This window comes from Scaptodrosophila lebanonensis, unplaced genomic scaffold, assembly GCF_003285725.1.
Source record: "Scaptodrosophila lebanonensis strain 11010-0011.00,11010-0021.00 unplaced genomic scaffold, SlebRS2 tig00001415-arrow-pilon, whole genome shotgun sequence".
In the NCBI taxonomy this organism is placed as follows: domain Eukaryota; kingdom Metazoa; phylum Arthropoda; class Insecta; order Diptera; family Drosophilidae; genus Scaptodrosophila; species Scaptodrosophila lebanonensis.
Genome location: NW_022060742.1, coordinates 2,318,709 through 2,343,285, shown reverse-complemented (window position 1 = coordinate 2,343,285; position 24,577 = coordinate 2,318,709). Strand labels below are relative to the sequence as shown.

The window sequence follows — 24,577 nt, the reverse complement described above, 5'->3', positions numbered from 1 at the left end:
ACGAAGAATGAAATGTCAAAATAGGATTATATTATTTCATGAAAAGTGAAGTTTAAGCAACGAAAATATCTTGGCTCTGCTTCTTGGAACAACTTATTAGCTTTGTTGTGAAACTCACTAGTAAAAGCACATCAAATGTCAAAATAAAATTATGAATTAATTATTTCATAAATGCACCCTTGAGGATTTTTAAAATTGAGCTCCCCCGATGAGTATAATCTCTGAGGCTGCGCCTTTATTATCTACAACTGAAGGCCTATCGGCGATCGTTGTCACCAGCTTTTGAATCACATCTGGTGTAATATTCTGCCATTCATTCCACAGTACCTCTCTAAGGTAATTTGTAAGCTAACAATATTTAAAATTTCTAGATAAACAAATAAATGTTTGATAATTGCATTCCTAAATTTGCTTAAAGGAAGAAGCCCATCATTGCCTCTGTCAATTTTTTCCCACAAATGAAATAAATTTGAAAAATCTTTATTTAATGACTTTTTGCCTGTCCATAACTACAGGGTGCGCCATCTTTTATGTCGGTATGTAAACATTGAATATCGTTGAAAGTAAACAACCGATTTTCAAGTATGAGTTATTTTTATTTAATTTGGTTCTGTACAATTTCTTGAACTGAGGTTTTCAACACTGGTCTACTCAAGTCAATCGGTTCACTAATGACAAAGTTATTCAATATTTACATACCGACATAAAAGATGGCGCACCCTGTATTTAACATCATTTCATTTGTTTACAATACTTTTAGCCTAACTTAACAGTTTGCTTCTTCAGCTCACAAATAATTTAAGCAAGCCAAACCCACTATTTTTCATATACTCGTACTTCTTATATTTTTAAGCCTCATTTAATTTTTGGCAGAAATTTCTTCAGTCACTCTATGCTCGCATTATAAACTCATATATGTCTAGTTTTAATTGCTCTCTAGTTTTAAACTACTTTAATTAGTTTTGTTATTTCTTCGGCCTTTTTTAATTTATTCTTTCATATTTTTTCTCCCGTTTATTTTTAGCACAAGAATCTGCGAAAAATGATAATAATAAACCACAAGGTAATGCCGATATTTTAATGCTTAGTTGTGCTACGTAGTCTTTATAGATTTAGTTATAGATTTATTAGCTTTATAGACTAGACTAACACTGCATGCAAAACAAAAACAACAATAGGCACATGATGTAGACACTTTTAATGGATTTTGTTTTAATAGCTATATGGACAGCAATTTAAATGACAATATATTATGCATGGTAGCTTTTTAAATGTCATTAAAATGCTGCCTGGCCGGCTATCTATTTATTATTGTTGTTGTTATTGTTGCTCTTGCTGTTGCTGTGATTTCCCAGCTTGTCTTTGTCGCAAATGCAAGCGACAGCTTAAAAGTAATGACAAAACTCAGCAGGTTATCATTTTCTTCATATTGAGACGTTTTTGGGAGCAGACAAAGCGAAAGTCTAAGCAGCAACTTGCTCGTAACCTTAGCCCAGAGTCTGGGCCCATGATGTGCAATATTCGAAAATCCCAGCGCCATTCCAAACTGTCTGTAAATGCCTGCACTCGCCTGCCATGCCTTGGCCTTCGCTTTTAGCCTTTTTGTTATCATTTTTGTAATTGAATTCTACAACAACACAATAAATTTTAGACAGCAAACATCGAGGAGATAGGGCAAGAGTTTTGGGGCAAGAGCTGCCAAAATATGCAGACAGCAGCCCAAGCGATGCCTTGGTTTCGCCGTTTGGTTTGGGCTGCAATGTGGTTTAAGGGATGAAGGATGCAGGATGATTTGAAGCTTGTGGGGGTGCAGTAAAAAGAGAAAATTTAATTTCTTGCCTGAATAATAAATCACAAACATAACGGCGGGTTGAGTGAACAAAAACACAGTCACATAAAATGCACACACACACACACACCTACACACCTATACTCGAATACCCGTGTATGGAGAAAATTGAGCGCCCACTTGAACGTTGGGTGCTGGAGGCATTCCCCTGCTGCGGACTGAACTTTATTTGGCATCGAACGTCCACAGATAAAACGACGGCCGCACCGTGGACGAGCAGCTTCAAAAATCTTGTTCCACTTCAATGCACAGAAAATGTCATTGCTATTTAATTAAGAATGTTGGGAAGTTTTCCAAATTAACGAAATCTAACCGAAGAACAGATTGAATTCGAAGTGCATTTTACTTTAAGGGCTTCAATTGAAAGTATTGCTGTCTCTGAAATTTGCTTGCTCGGACTATGCTTGAAGAAATGATCGACAAGATCACGAATTTTATGGAAATATTAAATATTGTCAACCACTTTGTTTCAACAAATTTGACAAATGTAGACAACGGGAATAGTTCTTAATAAAAATCAAAAGTTTAAAAGCTAAGGAATATCTTAAAAGTTAACAAAATTCCAATTTGTAAAGCTTTTTGAACTGAAACTTCTTATGTGAGGATTTTGAATGCTGAATCGGCAATCTTTTCTGTGACGAAACCAATAGCACGGTAACAGGCCATATATCATGGTAAACTAAACTTGCAATGCCTATTTATGCCTATTTAATACGACTTGATTTAAAGAGTCGCCATTTCTTGTGGTTTTCAGGTTATCCAAGAATATTTTTAATGCGAAATAGAACTGCGTTTTCTGAAGCTCTTGAAAGCTGGATTGGAAACTATTGTTTACCGCAGGAATTCTATCGATACTTATCAGGTTTTATAATCATTTATAGCGGTGCTTCTAGCCATTTTCTAATAGAATTTCTTTCTATTTTTAGTGAGTTTTTGGAACAAAAATTCGGACGCATTTTTTAGCAGTTTTGCTACCTTTTCTCGAGCTACTTTTAATATTTTTTAATAGTTTTCTAGCTCGATAACCATTTTTGACCCATTCTTTTCAAGCCAAACTTAATAATAGTTCAATAATAATTATAGATTTAAAATAAATTAACTCAAAATAAATAATTTCAATACAACTACAAGTATTTAGTGTCTCCCTGACACACAACTTTTTTTTTTTAATTCCTCATTTTTATCGTCGAAATTCAAATTCATTCCACTGCTGGCTTGCAGTTTTATGTATCAGTTCTGCTAACCGAGAACAGTGCTCGCAGTCCTCTGTTGGCCAATTCGAAATGCGTTGCCAATGTTACCACTCGCGATTGGACCAACAGACTAACGGAACTTGGCGACATTTTGTGTGTTGCAGAATTTATCAAAATGGCGTTTCCGTTGTTTTCGTTGTCGAAAAAAAAAATAAACCAAACCAAATGAAACCGCTGGCATATGCCAAGCTTCACTGCCACTTGGCAAACGAAATGTCTCTGGTCTCTATCCCCATAGATGCTGCCCTCGACGGCCACTCCCCAGCTTCCAGCTTCCCGCTTCCAGCTCCCTACTCCCAACTCTCGTTCTGCTTCGTTGCGTTTGCTTTGCATAAATACACAAATTTTGGGGCTCAGTTTTTTTGCTTGCTTTTTATGCCTGGCGGGCGCATTGCAAAAGTGTCGCTTTATTAAATTTTTACGCAAATGTGTGACACGCGCATATGAATAACAATAATACATACGGGTACTATACAAAAAAGAAAACCTCATGCAACATAGTGTAGTGGCAACAACAGCAGCAACAACAACAATAATAATAATAATAAAACAGCAAGCGACGAGGCTTGCCGTCCGGAGCCTTATGCAAATGAAAAGTAAAACTTTTATGCGCCACTAGTCGGTGGTGGGTGTGCGTGAGTGTGTGTGTGTGTGTGAGTGTGAGTGTGTGTGTGTGTGTGTGTGTGTGTGTGTGCCACACATTTTGTGCGTGTGCCTGGATGTGTGGCAGTAACTACTGTGCCACTCATGCAACAAGCTGGCAGCTCTCGAATTGGCGCGCATTTCATTCTGTGATTTTATATCTGCCACAAACGAAAACAGCAACCATAAACCAAAAAATAAAAAGCATTTGCTCGTAAGAGGCAACCAACACAGAGTTGCAGAGTTGCGACTGGACTGGACAGGGTATGCAAAATTTGAGCCTTGAGCAAACACACACACCCACGCACAACACTCATAAATATTGTTGCAAAGCCAAAAACAAATAGTCAACAGAAATTACAATAATATGGAATAATGCAAAAGACCAACAAAGACGGCCGCCAGACACATGAGTATCCAGACGCATATGCATAAATACCAGAAACACAAATTCAAACCACCCGACGAAAACCAAAAACCTGAAACTTACAACTTTCAATTAAAAATAATTTGCAAAACCTTGCTGCTTACTTCTTATAATTCCCAGCTAGTTTTAACCTTTGCTTTAAATTAGTAATGCAGTCGATTCCACTACTCCTTATTTTACGTTAAGTAAAGTTTATTAGTCTTTTAGGTCTTAAAAGAAACAAGAAGGGAATATGAGAGTGGAGCAGCCCTAACTATTAGGTTCAATCCATCCCGAGAGTTATCGAAAGATCATTAATAGCGGTGCAGTGGTGGGGCGCTTCAGGCAAAATAAAATAACTTGACCTGCTTATAGCTTTCAGGAATATGTACTCAAAGTTTAGCAGTTCTATCTCTTAAGCAGACCAGGATAATTGCGTTCATACAGTCGAACAGAGAGACAGTCATACTGATAAAAAGGAATTGGTTTATTCTTTGTGGTTTTTGCCACGTCTCCCTCTGTATGTTACATACATTTGCACTTAACTAGTATGCACATTCTGTACAGAGCATAAGAAATATGTATTTTTTCAATTTCTATTGAAAGCGTTAAATAGTAAATATATATTTATTTTTTATGAAATCAAATATCAATATTTAATACAATATTTTTTTGAATAAAAATAAAATTGTATTCTTCTTATTCTTATTCTTCTTAAAATATAATTGTAATTTTTAGAAATTGCAAATATTTCTGCTTAAAAATGATAATTAAATTCAAATAGAAGAAGAAATTAATGTTATAAGAATTTCAATATCCTCACTTCTTTCCCATCTAAAAAGCCCCCCCTTCTCTAAATCTTCTCCAAATCCATCTGTGCGTCTGAGCGACTATCCTAATCCAAAGAATAGGTTTAAATCTGCCAAATTAATTAAACTTTAACTTAAAATCCGACATGCATATGGAAAATATTCTTCGTCCGCTTTTGCGTATCCTTCCCAGTAGTTGTATATTTTGTAAATGAATTCGTTTTCGTTCGCTGGGTGGATATGGCGGCAGAGGGCCTCGGGGAGGACCGCGAGCGACGCACTTCAGTCAACTAGTCGCCCTCCCATATGTGGCCAGAGCCTCATCACCAATCGCAGTGTTTGCATTGTAATCGCATGTGCGTGTACGTTTGGGTGTGTGTGGACGTGTGTGTGTGGTAGTGGGCGCAGCTTTAAGTCACAGCAGGACGTGACATCCTTGCATAAAATTTGCATAACTGTATCAACAAGAGAGAGCTGCCTGGTAACAGCAGCGCTATGCCAGCAGCAGGATACCCAGAAGCGGTGACGACGGCCGCGTCCGACTCGCCATTTTTATCATATCCGTTTTTTATTGTTCACTCACTGCATTTTCTCTTGTTTCTCTTGTTTTTTCACTGCTCTTGCATAATTTCCATTGTTTTCATTTTACTAGCAAATTTGTGTCTGTTTTTGTTGCTTTTTCCCCTTTCTTTCTTTTTTTTTTTGCCACGCGTTATGTGTTTTTTATGTTTTAGTTGTAGCTGTTTCCTGTCCTGATTTTCTGTTTGCATTTCAAGTTTTTTTGCGTGAAAGATTTTTGTGCCAAAAGTAATGCAAGTTGACAAAAAGTTGCGACAAACTTATATTTTTATACAGAGACCAGCGCAGCAAATGTAGGTGTTGGGTGTTGGGAGAAGGAGGAGGAGGAGGATATCCTGCTCTAACTAACTTGACGTATTATTTTATTTGGGTAAAACATTAAGAGGAAAAAACGGCCTTAAATAAGCAACAATAATATGAATAATTCAACAGCATTTTAAATAATTTTAACCTCTGGCCAGTAATTAAAGATTCTGCGGAAGGAGAATTAAACATAACAGTTCTTCAACAAATCTACAAAAAGTAACATTTGGTCTGTTCAGTTCCTTTACCTTTGACCCAAAGATAGTGCTTATTTATAGCACTATTCAAGAGACATATTTCCAAATTTGTCTGATGATGAAATATAAGTTATACAAGGACGTGAAAACAATATACTTAAATAAATACGATTGCTGGCACAAGTCATATTAGTGTTTTCAATAAATTATTAAATGCGCTCATTCAGAATTCTCAATACACCCCCCTTATATATATATATATATTTATCGACGTCGTATATCGCACTGTTTCGATAAATGATAATGATTTTTATGAGCAAACAATGTCGGGCATAAACATTTCCAATGCTGCCAAATGACTGAGCGTTCCTCTTGCTCCTTTTCTGCTTTTTAATATTTTTGCTCTCTTTGTAAAACACATAACATTCGATTTTAGAACCCAGAAATATATACTATATGTATCTGTATGTATGTATGTATGTACGCCCTCACAATTTTCAGCGCCAACATTTTGCGAGACTTTTCTGCCTGTCGCTTCGTTTTTCCAATTTTACAAGCCACTTTTCCAATGCTCAGTCAATTTTGCAAATCAAATGCTTAGGCTATAGTCATTCCCATTTACTTTTGCTTTTGTTGTTCTAGCTGTTATGTTGTAGTTGTGGTTGTTGTTCTTGGCACTGCCATCAAACTGTTGAAGTGCTCAGCACACTGCCAAGTGCCACCCACTTGTGCAGTTTTCTCAAAAATCTCCACCACTTCTCCATTCTTCTTATTTTCCCCGTTGCCTAGACAAAACGCGCTTCCAATGTCTGTCTGTCTGGGTGCTTTGAAAAATTTTTTATTGAAGTTTTTCTCTTTTATTTTCTTCATTTATGGCACATATTACGAATTTAATCGTCGACAGCATTTCCAAATAACGAGCGCACATTCATATCTATGTCAGATATATGCCATATAGACGCGTTTCATGCTGGATTAGCTTTGAACAAGCAGCCTCGTCCTCGCCCTCGCCCTCCACACCCACATCCCGATCCTTATCCATCCTCAATGTCTTTACTGTCTTCATTCTGCGCTCTTGTCGGCCATTATTTTGTGCCGCTTTATAGTTATACGAGTAAGCCCAGAAGTTGTGCTTCCAACTTTTTGCTCCTTTTTCCTCCAAATCAGCTGCTGTTTAATTTTTAATTTTTATGTTTGCAATTTTTCTTATTCTCGTAACTGTGTGGAACATCTTGTGAGAGCGCGCATATTAAATTTTTTATTATTTTCTTTTTATACTGCGTTGGGGAGGCGTGAAACCAGCATTTGTGAGTGTGGGAGTGTGTGTCTGTGTCCTTGCTACCTGAACAAGTTGATAGGCTTTGGAATTTTATTTTTGTCTTACTTGCTTTTCGCCTGTGTGTGTTGCTGTTGTTGAGGCCGAAAGAACAATTTCAACAGCACTGTCTGATTGAGTTCGAAAAGATAAAGAGGGTGGACTTTAGAAACAAAAGCAAATCAAGTTAAATCGAGTGCTTCCCTCGCTCGGCCTTTGGCAAATATCAAGTTGTTTAAGAGACAACTTTAAAAGGCACTTCAAAACACGTTCAACTCTCGCAAATGCTGTAAGCACGCATGACTGCCATGGCAACACACACGCACACACACACATACACCTATATTAAGTCTCACAAATGCTCACCTCTTCACACACATACTCGTGTAGTTTATAGAGGGAGCTCTGCTCTGATGCGCTCTCAGTAACAAAACCAATCTACGAGAAGTGCAACTGAAGCTGAGCTGCAAGCAGCCTGCCTGCAGGTAGAGCTGTTACAACTTTATTATATAAATATTTCAATAAAAGCACACACACGCACATACATATATATGTATGTATAGTCGGACAGCATTACCAATGCATCTGGCACCCTCCTATTCCCCAGGTGGTGCTCGCACAGCAGCAACATTTGCCAAAAGCAAACATAATTTAAAATGTAATTAGTGCTCAAATAGAAAACCAAATAAACAGAAGCCACAGCCCAGACCCAGCACTCTACCACCAGCACAATCCCCATCCCCATTCCAATGGCAAATGGCAAATAGCAACTGCAGCGGCAGAAACACATTTAAAATGATACTCGCAGCAACCAACGTTTGGCATTGGGCGGGTCGTCGTCGTCGTCGTCGTCGTCGTCGTCGCGTCGTGGCAATGCAAACAAATTGCAAGCCAAATGAAAGCGGCACCACAGTTGGTGGGTGTTGCCCCCAAGTCAATGAATATCACCAGGTTACTAGGTGACCCAGTGCCGAACCGCGCCCTGGACCCACAAACACACCCACATGCACCTGCCGTACACACTGAACTGCACTGCAGACCTGTGCTCAGCAAAGCACAGTGGATTACTTTTGGAATTCATATAAATATTATCAGAAGAAGTGGCTCATGCTCATGAGCAGATTGTGTCAACTCAGCACTGATAAATAGGAGCAACTGTGCTGCTCATGAGCAGATTGAGCAGCCCATTCATGCTCATGAGCAGATTGTGACAACTCAGCACTGATAAATAGGAGCAAGTGTGCTGCTCATGAGCAGATTGTGACATTGTGGGCATTCAAAACTGAGCTCACCCTTTTTTGCTCACAAGTTGCTCTTGGGCGTTAGCCATTCGTGAAGCAATTTTTCCGAATCCTGAATATATGTAATCGCATATGCTGCATTTAGTTGCAAAGGAGTCATAATGCTGTCGTACGTCAAGCTCTATATTATCCAAGCGCTTCCTGTTTAGACAGAAGCTCATTTGATTAAAAATCTTTCTTCATTTAAGTTGTTATAGCTGCATAATATTCTTTATATACACAGCATACATCAAGTTTAGAAACTTAAGCTAAATTTGATAAATTCCTTGATAGTCGCTCAGGGTCTCCACACAAACTTGTGGCGATATTTGTGGTGGCCACTAAATTAAAATGTATCTGCAAATTTCTATGATTCATGTAGTAATTCAAGTAGAAGATCAAGAAACTGCTTATATGAGGACTATTTTATTTTCTTTGTCGGCTTTTATTATGTTTTTTTAAAATTTGATAAAACTTGAGAAATCGTAGAAATTACATTTCTTTTAAAACTCTAAATAGGTTTACTTTAATCTATAATATCGTCCAACTTAGGGTCAACACTTTTCAAATTCCATTCAAATTTTGCGAAAAAGAATGAACAAATTATTGCTTAATAAAATGTAAAATAATCTAGAATGTAGATTGATCGTAGTCGCATCCATTTTAAAATGATCTTAATTTTGGTACCTGAAGTATGAAGAATCAGCTGGCAGCTACTTCAAAGCAAGTTCGCTGAAGTTTGTTCATATTATCAAAACCTCGTCTACTAAAACTCTCATAATTTTCTCGTCTTAGGTAAAATATAAATTTGGAACACCCTTTTTCTGTTTCTTTTTAAACGAAATTTCAAAAGGAGTTCGAAAAGTTCTTCTTCGAAATGTAATTGACAATTTGAAACACATAGAACAATAATTCGATGCAAGTTTGATTTTTTTTAATTTTTCATGAACATGTATTTACGAGTTTTATCCTTTTATGTATCTGATTAAAATAAAAGTGAAAAATGAAAAGACTCAAATGCGGACAATTTTAATTTTAATTTTGTCAAAAACACCAACGATTTCAAAATTGCTTCAAAATTTATGAGACTGTGACACTGTGCACTGTGTGTGTGTGTGTGTGTGTGTGTGTGTGTGTGTGTCTGTCTGGTGCATATTCATTGCAGGAGCAGCTGGCGCTGCAAAACTTTGTCCTAGACCAACTTTTGCAGTTGTTGCAATGTTTGTTGCCTTTGCCATTGCCGCTGTTTTTCTTTTGAAACATTTTATTATGGCACAATATGCTGGTTGTTGGTTGCTGCTCCTCTTTTTGCCTCGTCGCTAGTCATTCACAGTGCTATTTACTCGACCGTGTTTACATGGCACATTTCAACAGCTCGTTGTGGCTTGGCTTCGTATTTATCCAACAAACGGATACGAAGGCTTCAAGGTTGCCAAAGGAATGAACTCGATATTTGGGCCTCTCATCAACCTCGTCATAATAATCATCATAACCATCATTACTATCAGGATTACTGTATTGATGATGGCCGCATAATGAGCACGCTATATATACATACAAGTGCTTTATATATTTCTCTGTTATTTTTTTTGGGCAGTTCATTAAAATTACAACAAGGAAAGCAGCAAAAGTTTTTGCTGTTCATTATGCAGATTTCTGCAGAATTATAGCCGAGTGGATGCTGACAAAGTGCTAACAAAAATGCGTTTGTTGTTGCTGTCGTCGTAATTTACAGAGCTCAACAAGCGTTTGCCATTTGTCGGCTTATGCTTGTTGGCTGCACAAGCGGGCCTTCTTTGTTCGTCGCCCACTTCCACGAAGCCACGAGCTGTACAACTCTCTGGCACTAATTTAAAAATTAAAGTGGAGGACTAAGCAGTTGCGGCTGCACTCCTACAACTCATTAAGTTGGTGGACAGGCGCTTACCTTTTTCCTTTTGACATTTCCATTTCCATTTCTATTCTACTTATTTATGTACTTAGCTGTGTTTGTACCTTTGTTTGTTTTATTGCACAAAGGCGCCTTGTTTAACCATTCCCTTCTACTTTTTCCTTTTGTCCTTGCAGACTGGCGCAGCACGGACAGCACCGACCACCATGATCGCGTACAGCGACAATTGTCCGTTTCATCTGACAGCAAGTTGCTGGACGAGGAACTTCGGGAGGAGATGATACCATACAATTCGCATGTTGTGATGCGTCCAAAGAAGCCGCCCAGACCCAAATCGGAGGTGTATCTGAATAAACAGGATCCACATCCGCGCAGGAAACGTTTTAGTGCATTTGGTGTAAGTACAAGCAAACAAATAACAATAAGAAAGCTGGAATGTGGCGTTTAATTTTGTGTTGCATACTTTTGGGCGCTTTTTTTCACACAAAGTCTCTTAAAATTCACAACCAGTTCGTGCAGGCGCTGGTGGAACTCCTGCACACTTGCAAACAAAAATTCGAAAATTTTTAAATCTCTTTGTAATTTATCCTGGTGGGACCCTTTGTTTCGGCATCGAGTGTTCCCGAAGTAAATTAATTAAACTAGTGATTGGGTTGAGGCGCATTAATTGTTCATGTGCGTGTGGTTTGCAAGTGGCAGCGGTGGTGCCAACTTTTAAACATGGAGTGAAAGGAAATATTGTTTTTAAGCCATGGTGAACATATATAAGCCCTAGCCTAGCACAAGCAAAAAGAAGAAGAGCGAAATTGTTGCTGCAGTTTGTGGGGGTCGTAGTCCTTTTTATCCTCCGGGTAGAGGGTATAAACATATTCAACACATACATACATGTGTTTACATTTATGCATAATTTAGTGTTGCATTCTTTTGGACGCTTTTTGCACACAAATTCTCTTGAAATTCACAACCAGTTCGTGCAGGCGCTGGTGGAGCTCATGCATACGTGGAGCAAAACATTTGAAAATATTATTTCTCTTTGTAATTTATCCTGGTGGGACCCTTTGTTTCGGCATCGAGTGTTCCCGAAATAAATCAATTTCACGATTAAGTGAAGTAGTGGTTAGGCCCAAGGACATTAATTCGTTGAGGTTTGTCAGAGGCAGTTAGATGACACTCAAAAAAGGAGGGGGAGGATTAGTTGCGGAATTCCAATTTAACCCAAAAAAAAAAAGCCAACGAAGTAAATACAGTGAAAACTCCCTTAACGGACATCTCTTTTATCCGGACACTCTCTTCGGCGGACATATTTTTAAAATATTCCATCGGTGTATTAAGTATTCCCTTAAGCGGACACTCCCCTTGGGAGGACAAAAATTGGAGAGTTTTCACTGTAATTTTAATTATTGACTTAAATATAATTGTTAGAAAGCTTCATTTTCACTGCGCATTATTTTCTGGGATACATAGACTGATAGTTTATTCAATTGATCCTGCTTGGAAACCATGTCATCGGAAATGAAAACAATTATTTTAAAAGCAGTCATTGTTCAGAAACCATTCTGATGAAACGAAAATATTATTGTCAGCCGACGAGCAACAATAATTTCAGATTTTTAATTGAAAATATAAAATGTGAGTTTTGTTAATGTTGGTCATGAAAACCACACCCGCTATGGTAATTAATTTTATTTTAAAAACTTTTTAATTGCCGCTGATGCCATTTTTATTTTTCTCACATTACCGAACAATTAATTACAACTTGACGTCTATTCTTTTTTATTGCACCCAACAGGGCGACTCACCATTTGGCAAGCAGGAGGCCTACGTCAAAATGGAACCGCTCGGTGAAGGCTCCTATGCGACAGTCTACAAAGGATATAGCAAGTAAGTAGTGACCCACACACACACACACACACACACACACACACACACACGCACATGCACACTCCCATAAATAATGATGCTGTGCGCTGCAAATTGGGTTGCCATGTCAGTGGGTTAAGCAAAAATTGTTGTTGTGGGCACCAAAAACTTTACACACAGCAAGGGCTCATGAATTTTGACTGACGGCCAGACAACGAGCAGCAGAGCATGGTGGGGGAATGGAGGGAGGGAGACGAGTGTGAGCATTGCCTAAATCAAATTCTTTTTAGGCACAATGTGCGACAACGTTGATGGCCGTCGCCGCCATTTTGTCTTGATTTATTTAACAAGTTTTTCATGCCGCCGCGCAGTGCCATTTGCCATTTCTTTTCGTTACGGAGCTGGGCTCGCTCCCACCATCATAGTAGTAGTGCCAGGCTCATTTCCCATGCAGCCGACAACTCGACACACTCATTACAGTCACAGGCACAGTCCGAGAGAGAAAGTCGCATGCAAATGTGGCAATCAATCACGAGGACGGAAGGCTCGGGCCTTTTGGTTGCGCTGCATCAGCAGGAAGAAACGGGGAAAAGCATAGAAAATGTCACAAAAGGACAACAACGGGTAAAAGTCAGTGGCAGTAACAGCAGGAGCAGCAGCAGTAGCAACAACAACAACAATACTATATAGAAACGATAACAAATCGCTGTCGCCGCAGTTGTGCAGCGCCCCATTTTCCCCTTTGTACTCGTACTGATATGGCGTTGTAGCTACAGTTCCTATACACTTGGAGAAATAAAAGACTAATTTCAACTTTCCATGTGGCCAGAGTTTCGATGTACTTAGTACAGATTTTACAAGCATTGATGAAGATGGCTTTAATTTGCTTCAAAATTGTACTCAAGTATTATGAAGAAAGACAAATGCACAGTTTATAGAAAACCAAGCAGATGCCGAATACATATTTTAAAATTTGTTTGAATTAAAGAAAACTTTTTGTTCTTCAGCATAGTTTTTATGTTCGATTTTCTCGGAGCTAGCTGAAACTCTAAATGATTCGTTTCAATTATTTTATTATTTTCCTGTTTCAAGTACGTTTGTTTTTTCAATTACTGTGCATTTTTAAAGCCTTATACTTTTATTCTGAAGTGAAGTTAAGGAGGATTACCAACATTGTGGCGAGCTTCAGCTTTGTGGAAGAAAGGATCACAGTATTCGAAGCAAGCTTCCTTATTTGAGGCTTCACTCGAAAGCATCGAAGGCATTTGATGACTACAGTAACCATTAACTTTCACAGAATGCATATACACCTCATGATAAGAAAAATCAAATCATAGCTGCGGTAACTATATATTTTTGGGACAGCCTGGCGTGGTTATCGTACAGGAGGTTAATTAGTTTACCTTTTGGCGAAATCTCCCTGTCCCCCTCAAACTACTGCATAGATGCAACCAGGACATTCCGTCCACTCTCTGGTACGTCAGTCTGGTTGATGTTTGTTTGTATTACGGCCATTGCTATGAGTCCAATGTTTTACTACGCCCCCGAAACAAGCAAATAACTTGCACACACAACTTTGTCTTATTATTTATTGTAGTCAAAAAACAACAACAAAACAAACTTTTCTACAACAACAATCATAACTTTTCATGGCCCTACTCTTAATTTCCATGCCCGGTCGTCAGTCATGACTACAGTCTACTTGGCAGTCATATTTTGGACTTATTAACATTTTGAGTGTATTTCTATGCGCTTTCTCCAAGTGTAGCTTCCTTACTAGCTTCAACACGCACTTTTCAAGTTTGTTCGAATTTTCCTTTTCGCTCGCCGCCTGACATAGTTTCATTTCCGTTCAAATTTTGCTCCCTTTTACCAACATCCTTGTCGTTGTTTTTTTTCAATTTTTTTTTTTTTTTGTGGGACATGGTGCGTTTGCTTAACACAATTCCCTGTTATTCAGTTAGTCGTGGCCCTTTAATTTCTGCCAACTAGCTACCCTACTATTTATTTATACGACCCTTCCTTCCGTGCTTCCGCCTACAAATGTTACCTCATTTGCGCCTGGCTGCTTTGATTTTGGATGTCGACAAAGGCGGGCCCCTGAGCGCCTCGTCGCTCTCATAATTTGACAAATGAGCAGGGGGGGAATTTGCTTTCGGTGGCTCGCGTCACATAATCTTCACCTTTTTGACAGCAACGCCTAGGTCCGAACTTAACCCCCCACCTGCTCCCAGGGCGCTCATACCTCTCTCTCTGGCAGTTGTCAGTTGCACAGCTTCAGAGTCCTGGCTGTCTGGCTGGCTGGCTGCTTGTTTTGATTGTTGTTTTTGATTTATTTGACAATCATTTACACGGCTACACTCCCTCCTCTGATTTGCCTGACAACAACAATGGGGTGTACGTGAAAAAACAACAACAAGAAGAACAAGAAAGAAAGTGGTTTTTCTTTTTGCCACCCAAGTCGTGCCACAGATCCGGCGCTCATTTCGTATGCAACGAGCGCACATGCGAAATGAGTTCCAATTAGCTTTTGTTATTCGAAATGCAATTAATTCGCTCTAATTTATCTGCCAAATGAATGTTGTGACCCGCTCACTCACTCACTCGCTCGCTCAGTGGGTGAATGAATGAATGACTGAATGAATGGTTGACATGGCCACAGCTACTTTTGAGCTTTCACTTTTATGGCAACCCTGGCTGGCAGTTGTTTCGCCTTTGTACTTTGCATTTAATTGTCGCTTTTGTGCTGCTCATTGCTGCACTTACTCCTCACGCTCGGCGCACTCTGCTTTTCATACAATCTCGCCAAATTTGGGTCACTTCCTTTTCGGGTTTCTCGAGCTACTGCCCCTCGACTACTCTACAGCTTCTTCTTCTTCTACCAATGCTTAGCCTAATTTGAACAAGATTTATGCGCTTTCTTTGCCATTTTTAGGTTTGTTTTCTTTTTTTTTTTTTTTTTTGGTCTGTTTGGTACAAAATGTGCTTTTCTATAGCTTCACTTGACTTCACTTAACTTTGGTTTGCCTTGGCTTGCCTTTTCCCCTCTTTTCGCCTCTACTAACAGTTCTGGTCTTGTTTGTCAATTGTAAAATTTTCATGAATGATTTCACTTCTATTTGACTTTCGTTTTCCTCATCTTCAGCTTGCCAGTGCCAATTTCCTTCCACTCTCGTCTCGTCTTCGCTTCAAGCCATTTCTGCTTCCTGACTTTACTTATTTTCATCTCTTCTTCTTTTCACTATTCTACCGACGACGTGCTATGCAAACACAACAGTCGAAGGACTGCCGATTCAGCTGCTCAAGAGAGAGAGAGAGAGAGCGAGAGAGAGGGGAAGTGAAATTCTGATTAGCATTTAGTAGGTCAGCTGCCACACACACACACACACACACACACATCAAAGTTCGGGCCCAACAACAACGAGAACAACTTCATTGAGCCATGAAAATTTAAAGTTTTGAGCCACTTGCGCGGGCGCGTTCGAAAAGTTTGGCCACCATTTCAAGTAAATGCCAAGTAAAATCGCATTATTCCTGCATTAACAAGCAAAAGTTCTTAGCCTTACAAATCCACAGAAGCTGCCAATGTTGTTGTTGTCGGCGTTGTTCTTTGGTCTTTGGTCTGCTTATCGCAGAATGCAAGTGTGGCCAGGTTCTCGTCACATGTTGTATCGCTCTTGACAGTTTGTCGCGCCCTCCTAATCTCGCCCTCTCCGACGACCCAGTTGGAAATTAGCGTGCGTCTGCTGTCGCGTAAGCGGCTCTCATACATATTTCATGGCACTTGGCTACAGTTGGAAAACAGAGCGCCAGCTGCTCGTTACATGCAAATTTCACATGAAATTCCATTCGCTCTCTCTTTTTTTTTCGGTTACCGCCGATGTGCAGGATGTGTAAAGACATAAGCTTTTTATGGCATTTTGTGTGAGTGTGTGTGTGTGCTAAAAGGTTTTGAAATAAGTATGCAAAAGAGCTTAATTAATGCGGCGCAAGTATTTAGAGAGCACGAGTCGCTCATTTAACCGTAAATGGCATTACGCTTGCGAGTCACTCGATGAGTCTCTTAATGGGCGAATCAACCAAAGATATCATTAAGGTGTGGTGTGTACTTTCAATTTTATCGTAAAAGTCTGTTCATACGATAAAGCATTATAGATAGGCAAACAAAAAGCGGATAGTCACGCAAGACCGACACTTACACACCCTGCATCCGCCCTTCTCTCTACCACAATCCAAAACGTATGTATAAAACATCTTGTTATACCCAAGTCGGTGCTTATATTTGAATAAACATATCCTTATTTATATCCTTTGCTTTGTAATAAACACAAGTCCTTCCTGTTAGGATTCAAATACTCTATATATGACTACATCAATTCGCCTCTCCTCCTTTGGGTACATAAAGTGTATACGGGTATATAGTTCCAGAAAATACGGAATAATATATGAAAATATTTATATTTTTTATAAATTTATCTGTCAAAGTAGTAAGGGAGGAGGACGGACAGTCATACGAATTGTTTAAAATCGGGTGTGGAGTAGTCAGTGACTTGCCCCGATATAGTCGTTTGGGCATTCAACGATATTTTTTCTCTTCCCTTAATTCCCTTAAACCAATATTTGGTTTTAAAACCAACCACATTTTGAAGGTAGTAATACTCGTATAGTTAGTATAAATAGACATTTTTTAAAAATCCGTGCTTTTATAATTTTTGAAAACCTTTTGAAACTACTTATAAGCACATAAAAACTTTATTGTACCTCAGTAGTGATGAATTATTGGGAAAAGTAGTATTTGTATAAAATATGTATTCTTCATAGTTGTATATAAGAAATAAACGCTAAGTATTCAAAACAGTAACCAAATGTACCCGAATCAACTCAACTAAATATTCTAGTCGTTCTTTCAGCTATTCTATTACATTCAGAACTTAATAAACTTTCTTACTTCATCACTGATTCCCTTTGGAAACTAACTGCCTATCAACAAATATTAGCGAAACCTAAACAAAATACTAACTAATTGTCCATTAACTAACAGCGCGAACGTTCATTAGTCTCGTTATTTGCTTCTTTTTATATACCGACTACTTCCATCGATATCAACTGTCAATTAACCATTGACGTTGCTCCGACGCCATACTGGCATCAAAATAAACTCTCGTGCCACTTAAACTTAGGTGCCTTTTGACACAATCGTGTAGACAAACGTCGACGTCTTCCACTGCTGCGCAGACCATAAAAGTTGGCTAATTTTTCCATGCACTTTGGCGACAGAGTCAACTGTAATCGCTTAAACCTGTTTCTTTATGAAGATGAAGATCCTGCCCCACGTTGGGCGCCATAAAATACACAAACACACCCATACACACAAAATTCCTTATTTAAAGCATTTGGACTGACTGCATTTGTCTGTCTGTCCGTTTGTCTGTCGGTTTGTTCCAATTAGAATTTGCTTGGCAAATTCTGAATTCTGTCTGGCCAAGCGCATAAATTCTCAGAGGCAGCGGCCTGGTGTCAAATAATTTAACCTAATTTGACACTTCAAATGTGCGGCCTTCTTGTGCGCTTGTGTCTGTAACTTCGCTATCTTGGAATGTGTGTGTGTGTGTGTGTGTGAGTGTGTGTGTTTGTATGTGTATGTTATCCTAATTTAAGTGTTGCCTGCCACACATCTCGCTGCCTTTTCTGTAGGGCTTTCTTGGGTTCTCATGGTTTTCCCCACCTCTCCTACTGTTGTTGTTATGCCCGTTTAATAAAGAAGCCTGCGTCCATGTCCATGACTTTCGGCAAGGACAACTCCAGTAAGATAGGTCCTCTTGGTAGGTAGCCTAATGCTTTTCACCTCCCTCACCCTGTCCCTCCCTATGCTCCTGTTGGTTTTTATTCAGCATTACTTTGGCTGGCAACCTTGGGCCTGTGATACCGAGCCCCGTTGTCCTTTCAAAATGGCGACGCATCTGTGTAATTGCCATTTTGGGCTTGCGGTGTTTTTATAGTCCCCGTCGCTGCTTGGGAAAACGTTTTTGGGGACGCACGCTTAAATGCCATTTTGTATTTATTTTATTAATTTCTTTCTCCTCTCTGACTTGTTCGTTAACCCACAGATTAACCTACCAGCGCGTTGCATTGAAGGAGATCAGACTGCAGGAGGAGGAGGGCGCTCCCTTTACGGCAATTCGCGAAGCCTCGCTACTGAAAGAACTGAAACACAGCAACATTGTCACGCTGCACGATATCGTGCACACGCGTGAAACGCTGACCTTTGTCTTTGAATATGTGGTGAGTAGAAAGAGAAGGACGCTTTTCAACAAAGACTGCGAAAGATGAGAAATAAATTCGATATCTAGGTTGTACTGAGGATTTAGAATAGGATTTTGGAAATACATAAATCAACAAAACATTTATTGGTTTCACAGATTATCGAACCTATATAGCACAAGGCTGGTTTTTTCAATGAGTTTTTAGAATCCCAAAATACGAAACGTTTTTTAAAACTTGATTAAAAAATATAAAACTCTTCGTCTGATTTCAAATTTCATATAAAAATTACAAACAATCTAGACTTGACAAACTAATTCAAGTTAGTCTTGATCTAGAAACGGTTTTTGTTTAACTTAATTTCGCGCTCAAATACGGAAAAGTAGCTCCAATATTCGTAAACCAGCAGTATCTAGATATAAAGTTAGATCATATAGATATATATTTTCATAAAGATGTATATTTTCTGCAATGTTCAAAATTAAACTAATTATGAGAAAAGAACCACTAATTGTCATTTCTTGGCTAATTTCGTTGAAATCTTCTGCAGTCTTGTACTAATTCGTCAGATTTCGTCCCAAACTAATGTCCAATTGTGTCGTCCACAGAATACCGATTTATCGCAATATATGGAAAAGCATCCGGGTGGCCTGGATCATCGTAATGTGCGTCTGTTCCTCTTCCAGTTGCTGCGCGGGCTCTCCTACTGCCACAAGCGTCGTGTCCTGCACCGCGACGTCAAGCCGCAGAACCTGCTGATCAGCGACTGTGGCGAACTGAAGCTTGCCGATTTTGGTTTGGCGCGAGCCAAAAGTGTGCCCAGTCATACGTATTCGCACGAGGTCGTTACGTTATGGTACCGTCCACCAGGTGAGTGCGAGTGCAACAAATGCAAATGCCAGAAGGCACCACAAACAGAGACAATTTGCAACTTGACGCAAATGAGTTTGAAAAATACTAAAGAGATGGAGGGAGGGAGGGAGGAGAGTTTGGGAGGAAGATTGCCAAAAGCGCATTAAGTTATTAGTTTGTTTTGCTTCAATCAAGCATGAATGGGGAGAAGCTGCTAAAAAGCCGAAATGTCTGACGTTAATTGAGACATGCACGAAATATTCATTAAGGAGAAAGCTTTGCCAATCAAATGCAGCTTAAATTAATGCCCCCTCCATCCCAGTTCAGCTACTGGAAAACAAGCAAACAATTCATTTTCCACTTTTCTTGCCCCATACAAATTTTCCATCAATTTGCAACGAACGATTTAATTGAAAAAAGAAAGGAAAAACAACACAGAGAGCCAGCTGGTTAGATAGATGGGTGGAAAGATCGTGTGAAACGCTGAGACCAAAAGCGACTCAAAGAAACAAAGTTAATTTTTTAATATGCAATCGCAACGTAAACACTCTCGGCAGTGGCCAGCGGGTCGAAAGGACAAACAGCTGCACGATAAAACAGAATAGAGAGGGCTACGAAAAATATAGTGTACACTCGTACTACACAGCAAGTCATGGTGGCGAGCAGCACAAAGCATGTTAAGCAAATTTAATCTGCACTTCTTGCCAGACATGGACACGGGAACGGACACGGACATGGGACACGGAAACTTTTATGCAAAGCGCCAACGACCAAGGGAATGGGTTGAGTCGAGGGCAGGAGCCTGAAGGGAAGAACTGCATGTGGTCGGTCATGGCGGTGGCCAATCGGGACAAGCTGTGTGCAAAACTTCGTTAGCTGCTGGTCAGAGATAAACCCATCCGTCAGTGTGTCGTCAGTTGGCACACAACTACAACTACAGTCATACCTCAACGGTTCCCCAGAGACTATTCCGCATACAGAACACTCACAAATATCTTACTCTTATTCAACTGCAAATCATAAATTTATAGAACCATTATATGATATCGACCAAATTTTATATTTAATGAGCAAGTAAAGGCTCTTCAGGCTTCCCTATAGACTAGCTTTTCTGAGGAAGATCACAAATTACTTATCCAAAAAAAAGGAATATACGTTTTAAAAATTCAATACTAGGATTGAAATTATATATTTAAAGATAAAGTAAAGGTTGTGGCTTAAAAAGCTAGTTTAAGTTTATAGATATATCCCTGAGAAAGAGGTTATTTTTTAGTTTTTAAGAAATTTCAAATTTTATTTAAAGTCTTTATATTAAAGAGAAGACCCTTCAAGCTTAATTTTTAGTTTACAAGAAATCTAAAATTGTGTTTGAAATCTTTATATCACTCAGAATCTCTTTTTCTGTATAAGTCGGTCTGTTTCAAAAGTAATTGATAAATATGTCGTCTGAGAAAGAAGTCTTGAAAAGTCTTTTTCTGCAAGATTTAAAACAATATAATTGAATTCAGAAGAGACTGAAAACAAGCCTTCGAATTTTCTTCAAAATAAATTTGAAACATAAAAGCAATATTACATTTAATTGAACTATATTTTTTTTTATTTGTCTAAAGTTTTTACCAATCATTTTTGGTTCTGTTTTAGAAAAGAGATTGCAGATAAGATTCATTTCACTGTGTGATTAAATTTAAATTTTTGAATTATATTTTTGACTATTCCATATGTTTTTTAATCACCACTTCGCAAATTTTCTCTGGCACAGCAAGTACACTTGAAACGAAGAAGTTTAGAACTTTTAGCCTCTGTGTAGAAACTTCATAAATTGCTCAATCATAAAGAATTATGTTAGACAAATATATTAGCGAATTTATCTGTTAAATATATTGATTTAGAAAATGTGAATATTCCATTCTATAGCTGGTTACTAGAAGCATTGTCTATAGAAAAGATTGACTGTAGCTAGGTATGTGCCTCCCTCTGTCTCCTTGCTGTTTATTTATTTAAAATTTCAATTTGTTTTCATACAAAAACTGCATTTACTTAAATAACCAACTGGCCTGCCTGCCTGCCCCTCCATTGCATTCCTTGTAGATGTACTGCTCGGGAGCACAGAATACTCCACATCGCTGGATATGTGGGGCGTTGGCTGCATATTTGTCGAGATGGTCACCGGCATGCCCACATTCCCCGGCATACGTGATACCTACGATCAGCTGGATAAAATATTTAAGCTGCTGGGCACGCCCACCGAGGAGACGTGGCCGAGCGTTACACATTTCCCGGGCTACAAGCCGCACAAGTTGGGTGAGTTCATTTGTTTGAATAGCCCCACAAAATATTTTATGCACACACTAAACTAATTTGTACAAATATGTTTCCTTTTTTCTTTTCTTTTTTTTTTTTGTGTTTGTTGCACAGGTTTTTATCGATCACGGAAACTGGGTCACAATTTTCCTCGTCTGTACGACATCGTCGAGGGCGAGACGATAGCGAACGCGTTCCTGCAACTGAACCCGGAGCAGCGCATCGGAGCCGAGGAGGCTCTGCATCATCCCTACTTTGGGCAGTTGCCAAAGAAACTCTACGAATTGCCAGACGGTGAGTGTCCCACTTCCTATTCCAGTCCCAATCCGAATGCGAATCAAACAGCATTAATAAATTAAACATGAACGAACCTCGAGCCAAACCCATTCCGCCGTGCACTTGCGAGTCCTTCACTGGACACGCAGTACACGAGTAAATGAAACTTCGTGGAAATTGCACAACTTTCGAAATGAATTCGCTGTCCGTCTGTCCTGAGTCCGCATTGTCTGTCTGCAAGTCTATGGGCCCGCTCTTGTTATTATGCTGTTCAGCCAAGAAGAAAACCAATTAAAAAGCGTTGAGTTGTTTACCTAAAGTTTTGTGTAAAGTTTCCTTACATTTGGCGGCGAGATGGCAACGCTGGCACTGTCACATCTGGCCATATTTATTCACTAGGCGGTGTTAAGCAGTGAAACAGTGACTAACAGTCCAGTCCAGAGATGTTACAATAGAGCTTATGAAATGTGCCCAACTCTGCTTTTTGGATCTAAGAAGTCGTTGATGATACTGACACGAGAACTAGTCGAGCTGTCTTGGAAAGTACGAGTTCTAATAATACTTGTAGGTTTATTACTCTTGGTTCGATCGGTTATTGAAATGGAAGTTGCGCTATTTACTTTAATAATATTGACTTATTCTTTGTGTTCGGTTTCGAATATGGAGATTACTGAATGTGCACAAAATAGTATTGTATATAGAAATTCGAATTGTTTAATAGTTTTCTAGTTGAAATCCCAACTCAATTTCGTTCTATTTATTAAAATAGACATTTCAATATATCTGTTTGCAGTTCACACCCATTTTATATTTCCTCCTAGACTCGTTAAATGGACAACTCGTTCATAGAATCTGACTTCTTTTCAAATAGTTGCAAGAAATATTTCAATAATCTTCAGCATTAGAACACAAATGGATATGTTGTCTTATCTTCTGCCATATTGGGAAATCTGAACGCCTCGCGGATTAAGAAATTCTAAGTTCGAAAAAGTATAACACTTTAGAAGAGCAATTAATCAACACTTTGAATACTTCACTTTAGTATTGTTTTGCATCGAGAACGGGCTGTTCTTGAAAAATTGAATTTTGGTATCACGTTCAATAAAATGTAGAAAATATCTTTTCATCTGAGATATGAAATTATGTTTGAAGTCTTTATATCGATCGCAATATCTTCTTCTCCCGACTTTCTTTACAAAATCGTTCTGTTTCCAAGGGAATTTATAGATATGGCCTCCGAGAAAGAAGTCTGTCATGTTTCTTTAGTACAATTATGCAGTATCTATACATATATTATAACTTGGAGACTTTTGAACCGAAAAGCATTTGGACTCACTTAGCTTTTGTATCTCATTTTAGTACAACTTTCAAGTAAACTCCTGTAGCCTTGGCCATGCAACTTTAGTATCAAGTTTCAGTCATCTATTAACTAATCAATGGGAGTACCTGAGTAATGATTCTAAATCTGCATTTCCTGCTCTTTGGATTACCAAACACTGCGTTCAAATACTTTCTGCAAGTAGTGTACCTGTAGGCCCCCTGTTTAATGGAGAATCTGAGACTGTGCGGCAACTCGTCGCCAACTCATTTAAGTTTTCCGACTAGCCGTCTGGCGTACATTTAAGTAATGTTTGCACTATGCACTCAAATGTAATTAAATTGCTTGCACTAATTTGTATTTAATTTGTTGTTGGTACAGCATTCAGAGAGAGAGGGAGGGAGAGGGAGGGAGAGAGGAATTATCCTTCATCCTTTGTTATGCGTGGCTGGCGAGCAATTTCAAATTAATAACCAGAGAACTGCTATTTGCCTGTCGATGCATTAATTACGAGTCGACTTAGCAGGATCGAATCCCTAAAAGCAGCAAAAGCAGCTGCAGGAGTGTTGCAATGAATATTTGAACTTCTTGCTGCACAAAACCAAGCGCGGAAATGGTTGGGGAAGTGGCAGTGGAAATGGAAATATAATGCCCGGCAAAGGGGCTTTCCAAGTGTAAGCCAGCCTGCAATTCAATTGAAAAACTGCAATGCAGCTTAAAAGGTGCTTAAAATGCGATTAACGCGTGATTTGTATACACCTGACCAGAAACCCCGATCCACCCAACCACCCAACCACCTACCTAGCCACCTATCCACCTGCCCAGAACTGTGCGCCATTTGCATAGATTTGTGGTGGGTGTGTGTTTAGATTTGATTCATGTACTGAGTGGGAGGCAATGCTGCCGGGCTGCCCATTTAAATATGCTAATTTAACTCAAAATTGAAATCACAGTCCACTCCATATCAGCCATATCTGTATACAGGATATATATGTGCATACATATATGTTGACTCATTAGAGTTTTAGCTCTCATCTGCGTCAACTGCGGCCGTATTGTGTTTGTTCATTAAACATTTGCATACTGACCGCTGAGCAGCACTCTTCATAGTTAAACATTGCGTTCAAACGCAACTAATGCGCGCCATTTATCATGGGATGGGGATGGGGAGGGGGAGGGGAAGGA

At 39.0% G+C, this 24,577-nt stretch overlaps 1 protein-coding gene and 2 non-coding genes across 4 annotated transcripts in view; all 3 read left to right on the top strand.

Annotated features, from left to right (window-relative positions):
• Positions 1–24,577, top strand: part of LOC115632185 (cyclin-dependent kinase 14) — a 165,464-nt gene that overhangs the window by 138,396 nt on the left and 2,491 nt on the right. For both annotated transcript variants that reach the window (XM_030529220.1, XM_030529221.1), the window contains exons 4-10: positions 1,025–1,063; positions 10,701–10,921; positions 12,314–12,405; positions 18,492–18,666; positions 19,254–19,515; positions 21,586–21,798; positions 21,913–22,092. In XM_030529220.1, the coding sequence (XP_030385080.1) occupies positions 1,025–1,063; positions 10,701–10,921; positions 12,314–12,405; positions 18,492–18,666; positions 19,254–19,515; positions 21,586–21,798; positions 21,913–22,092 (1,182 nt within the window). The remainder of the gene's footprint in view (positions 1–1,024; positions 1,064–10,700; positions 10,922–12,313; positions 12,406–18,491; positions 18,667–19,253; positions 19,516–21,585; positions 21,799–21,912; positions 22,093–24,577) is intronic.
• Positions 11,085–11,150, top strand: LOC115633175. The gene has a single exon (XR_003996325.1). It is a non-coding gene; the product is annotated as a U7 small nuclear RNA (small nuclear RNA).
• LOC115633174 lies at positions 11,543–11,607 on the top strand. Its single transcript, XR_003996324.1, has one exon. It is a non-coding gene; the product is annotated as a U7 small nuclear RNA (small nuclear RNA).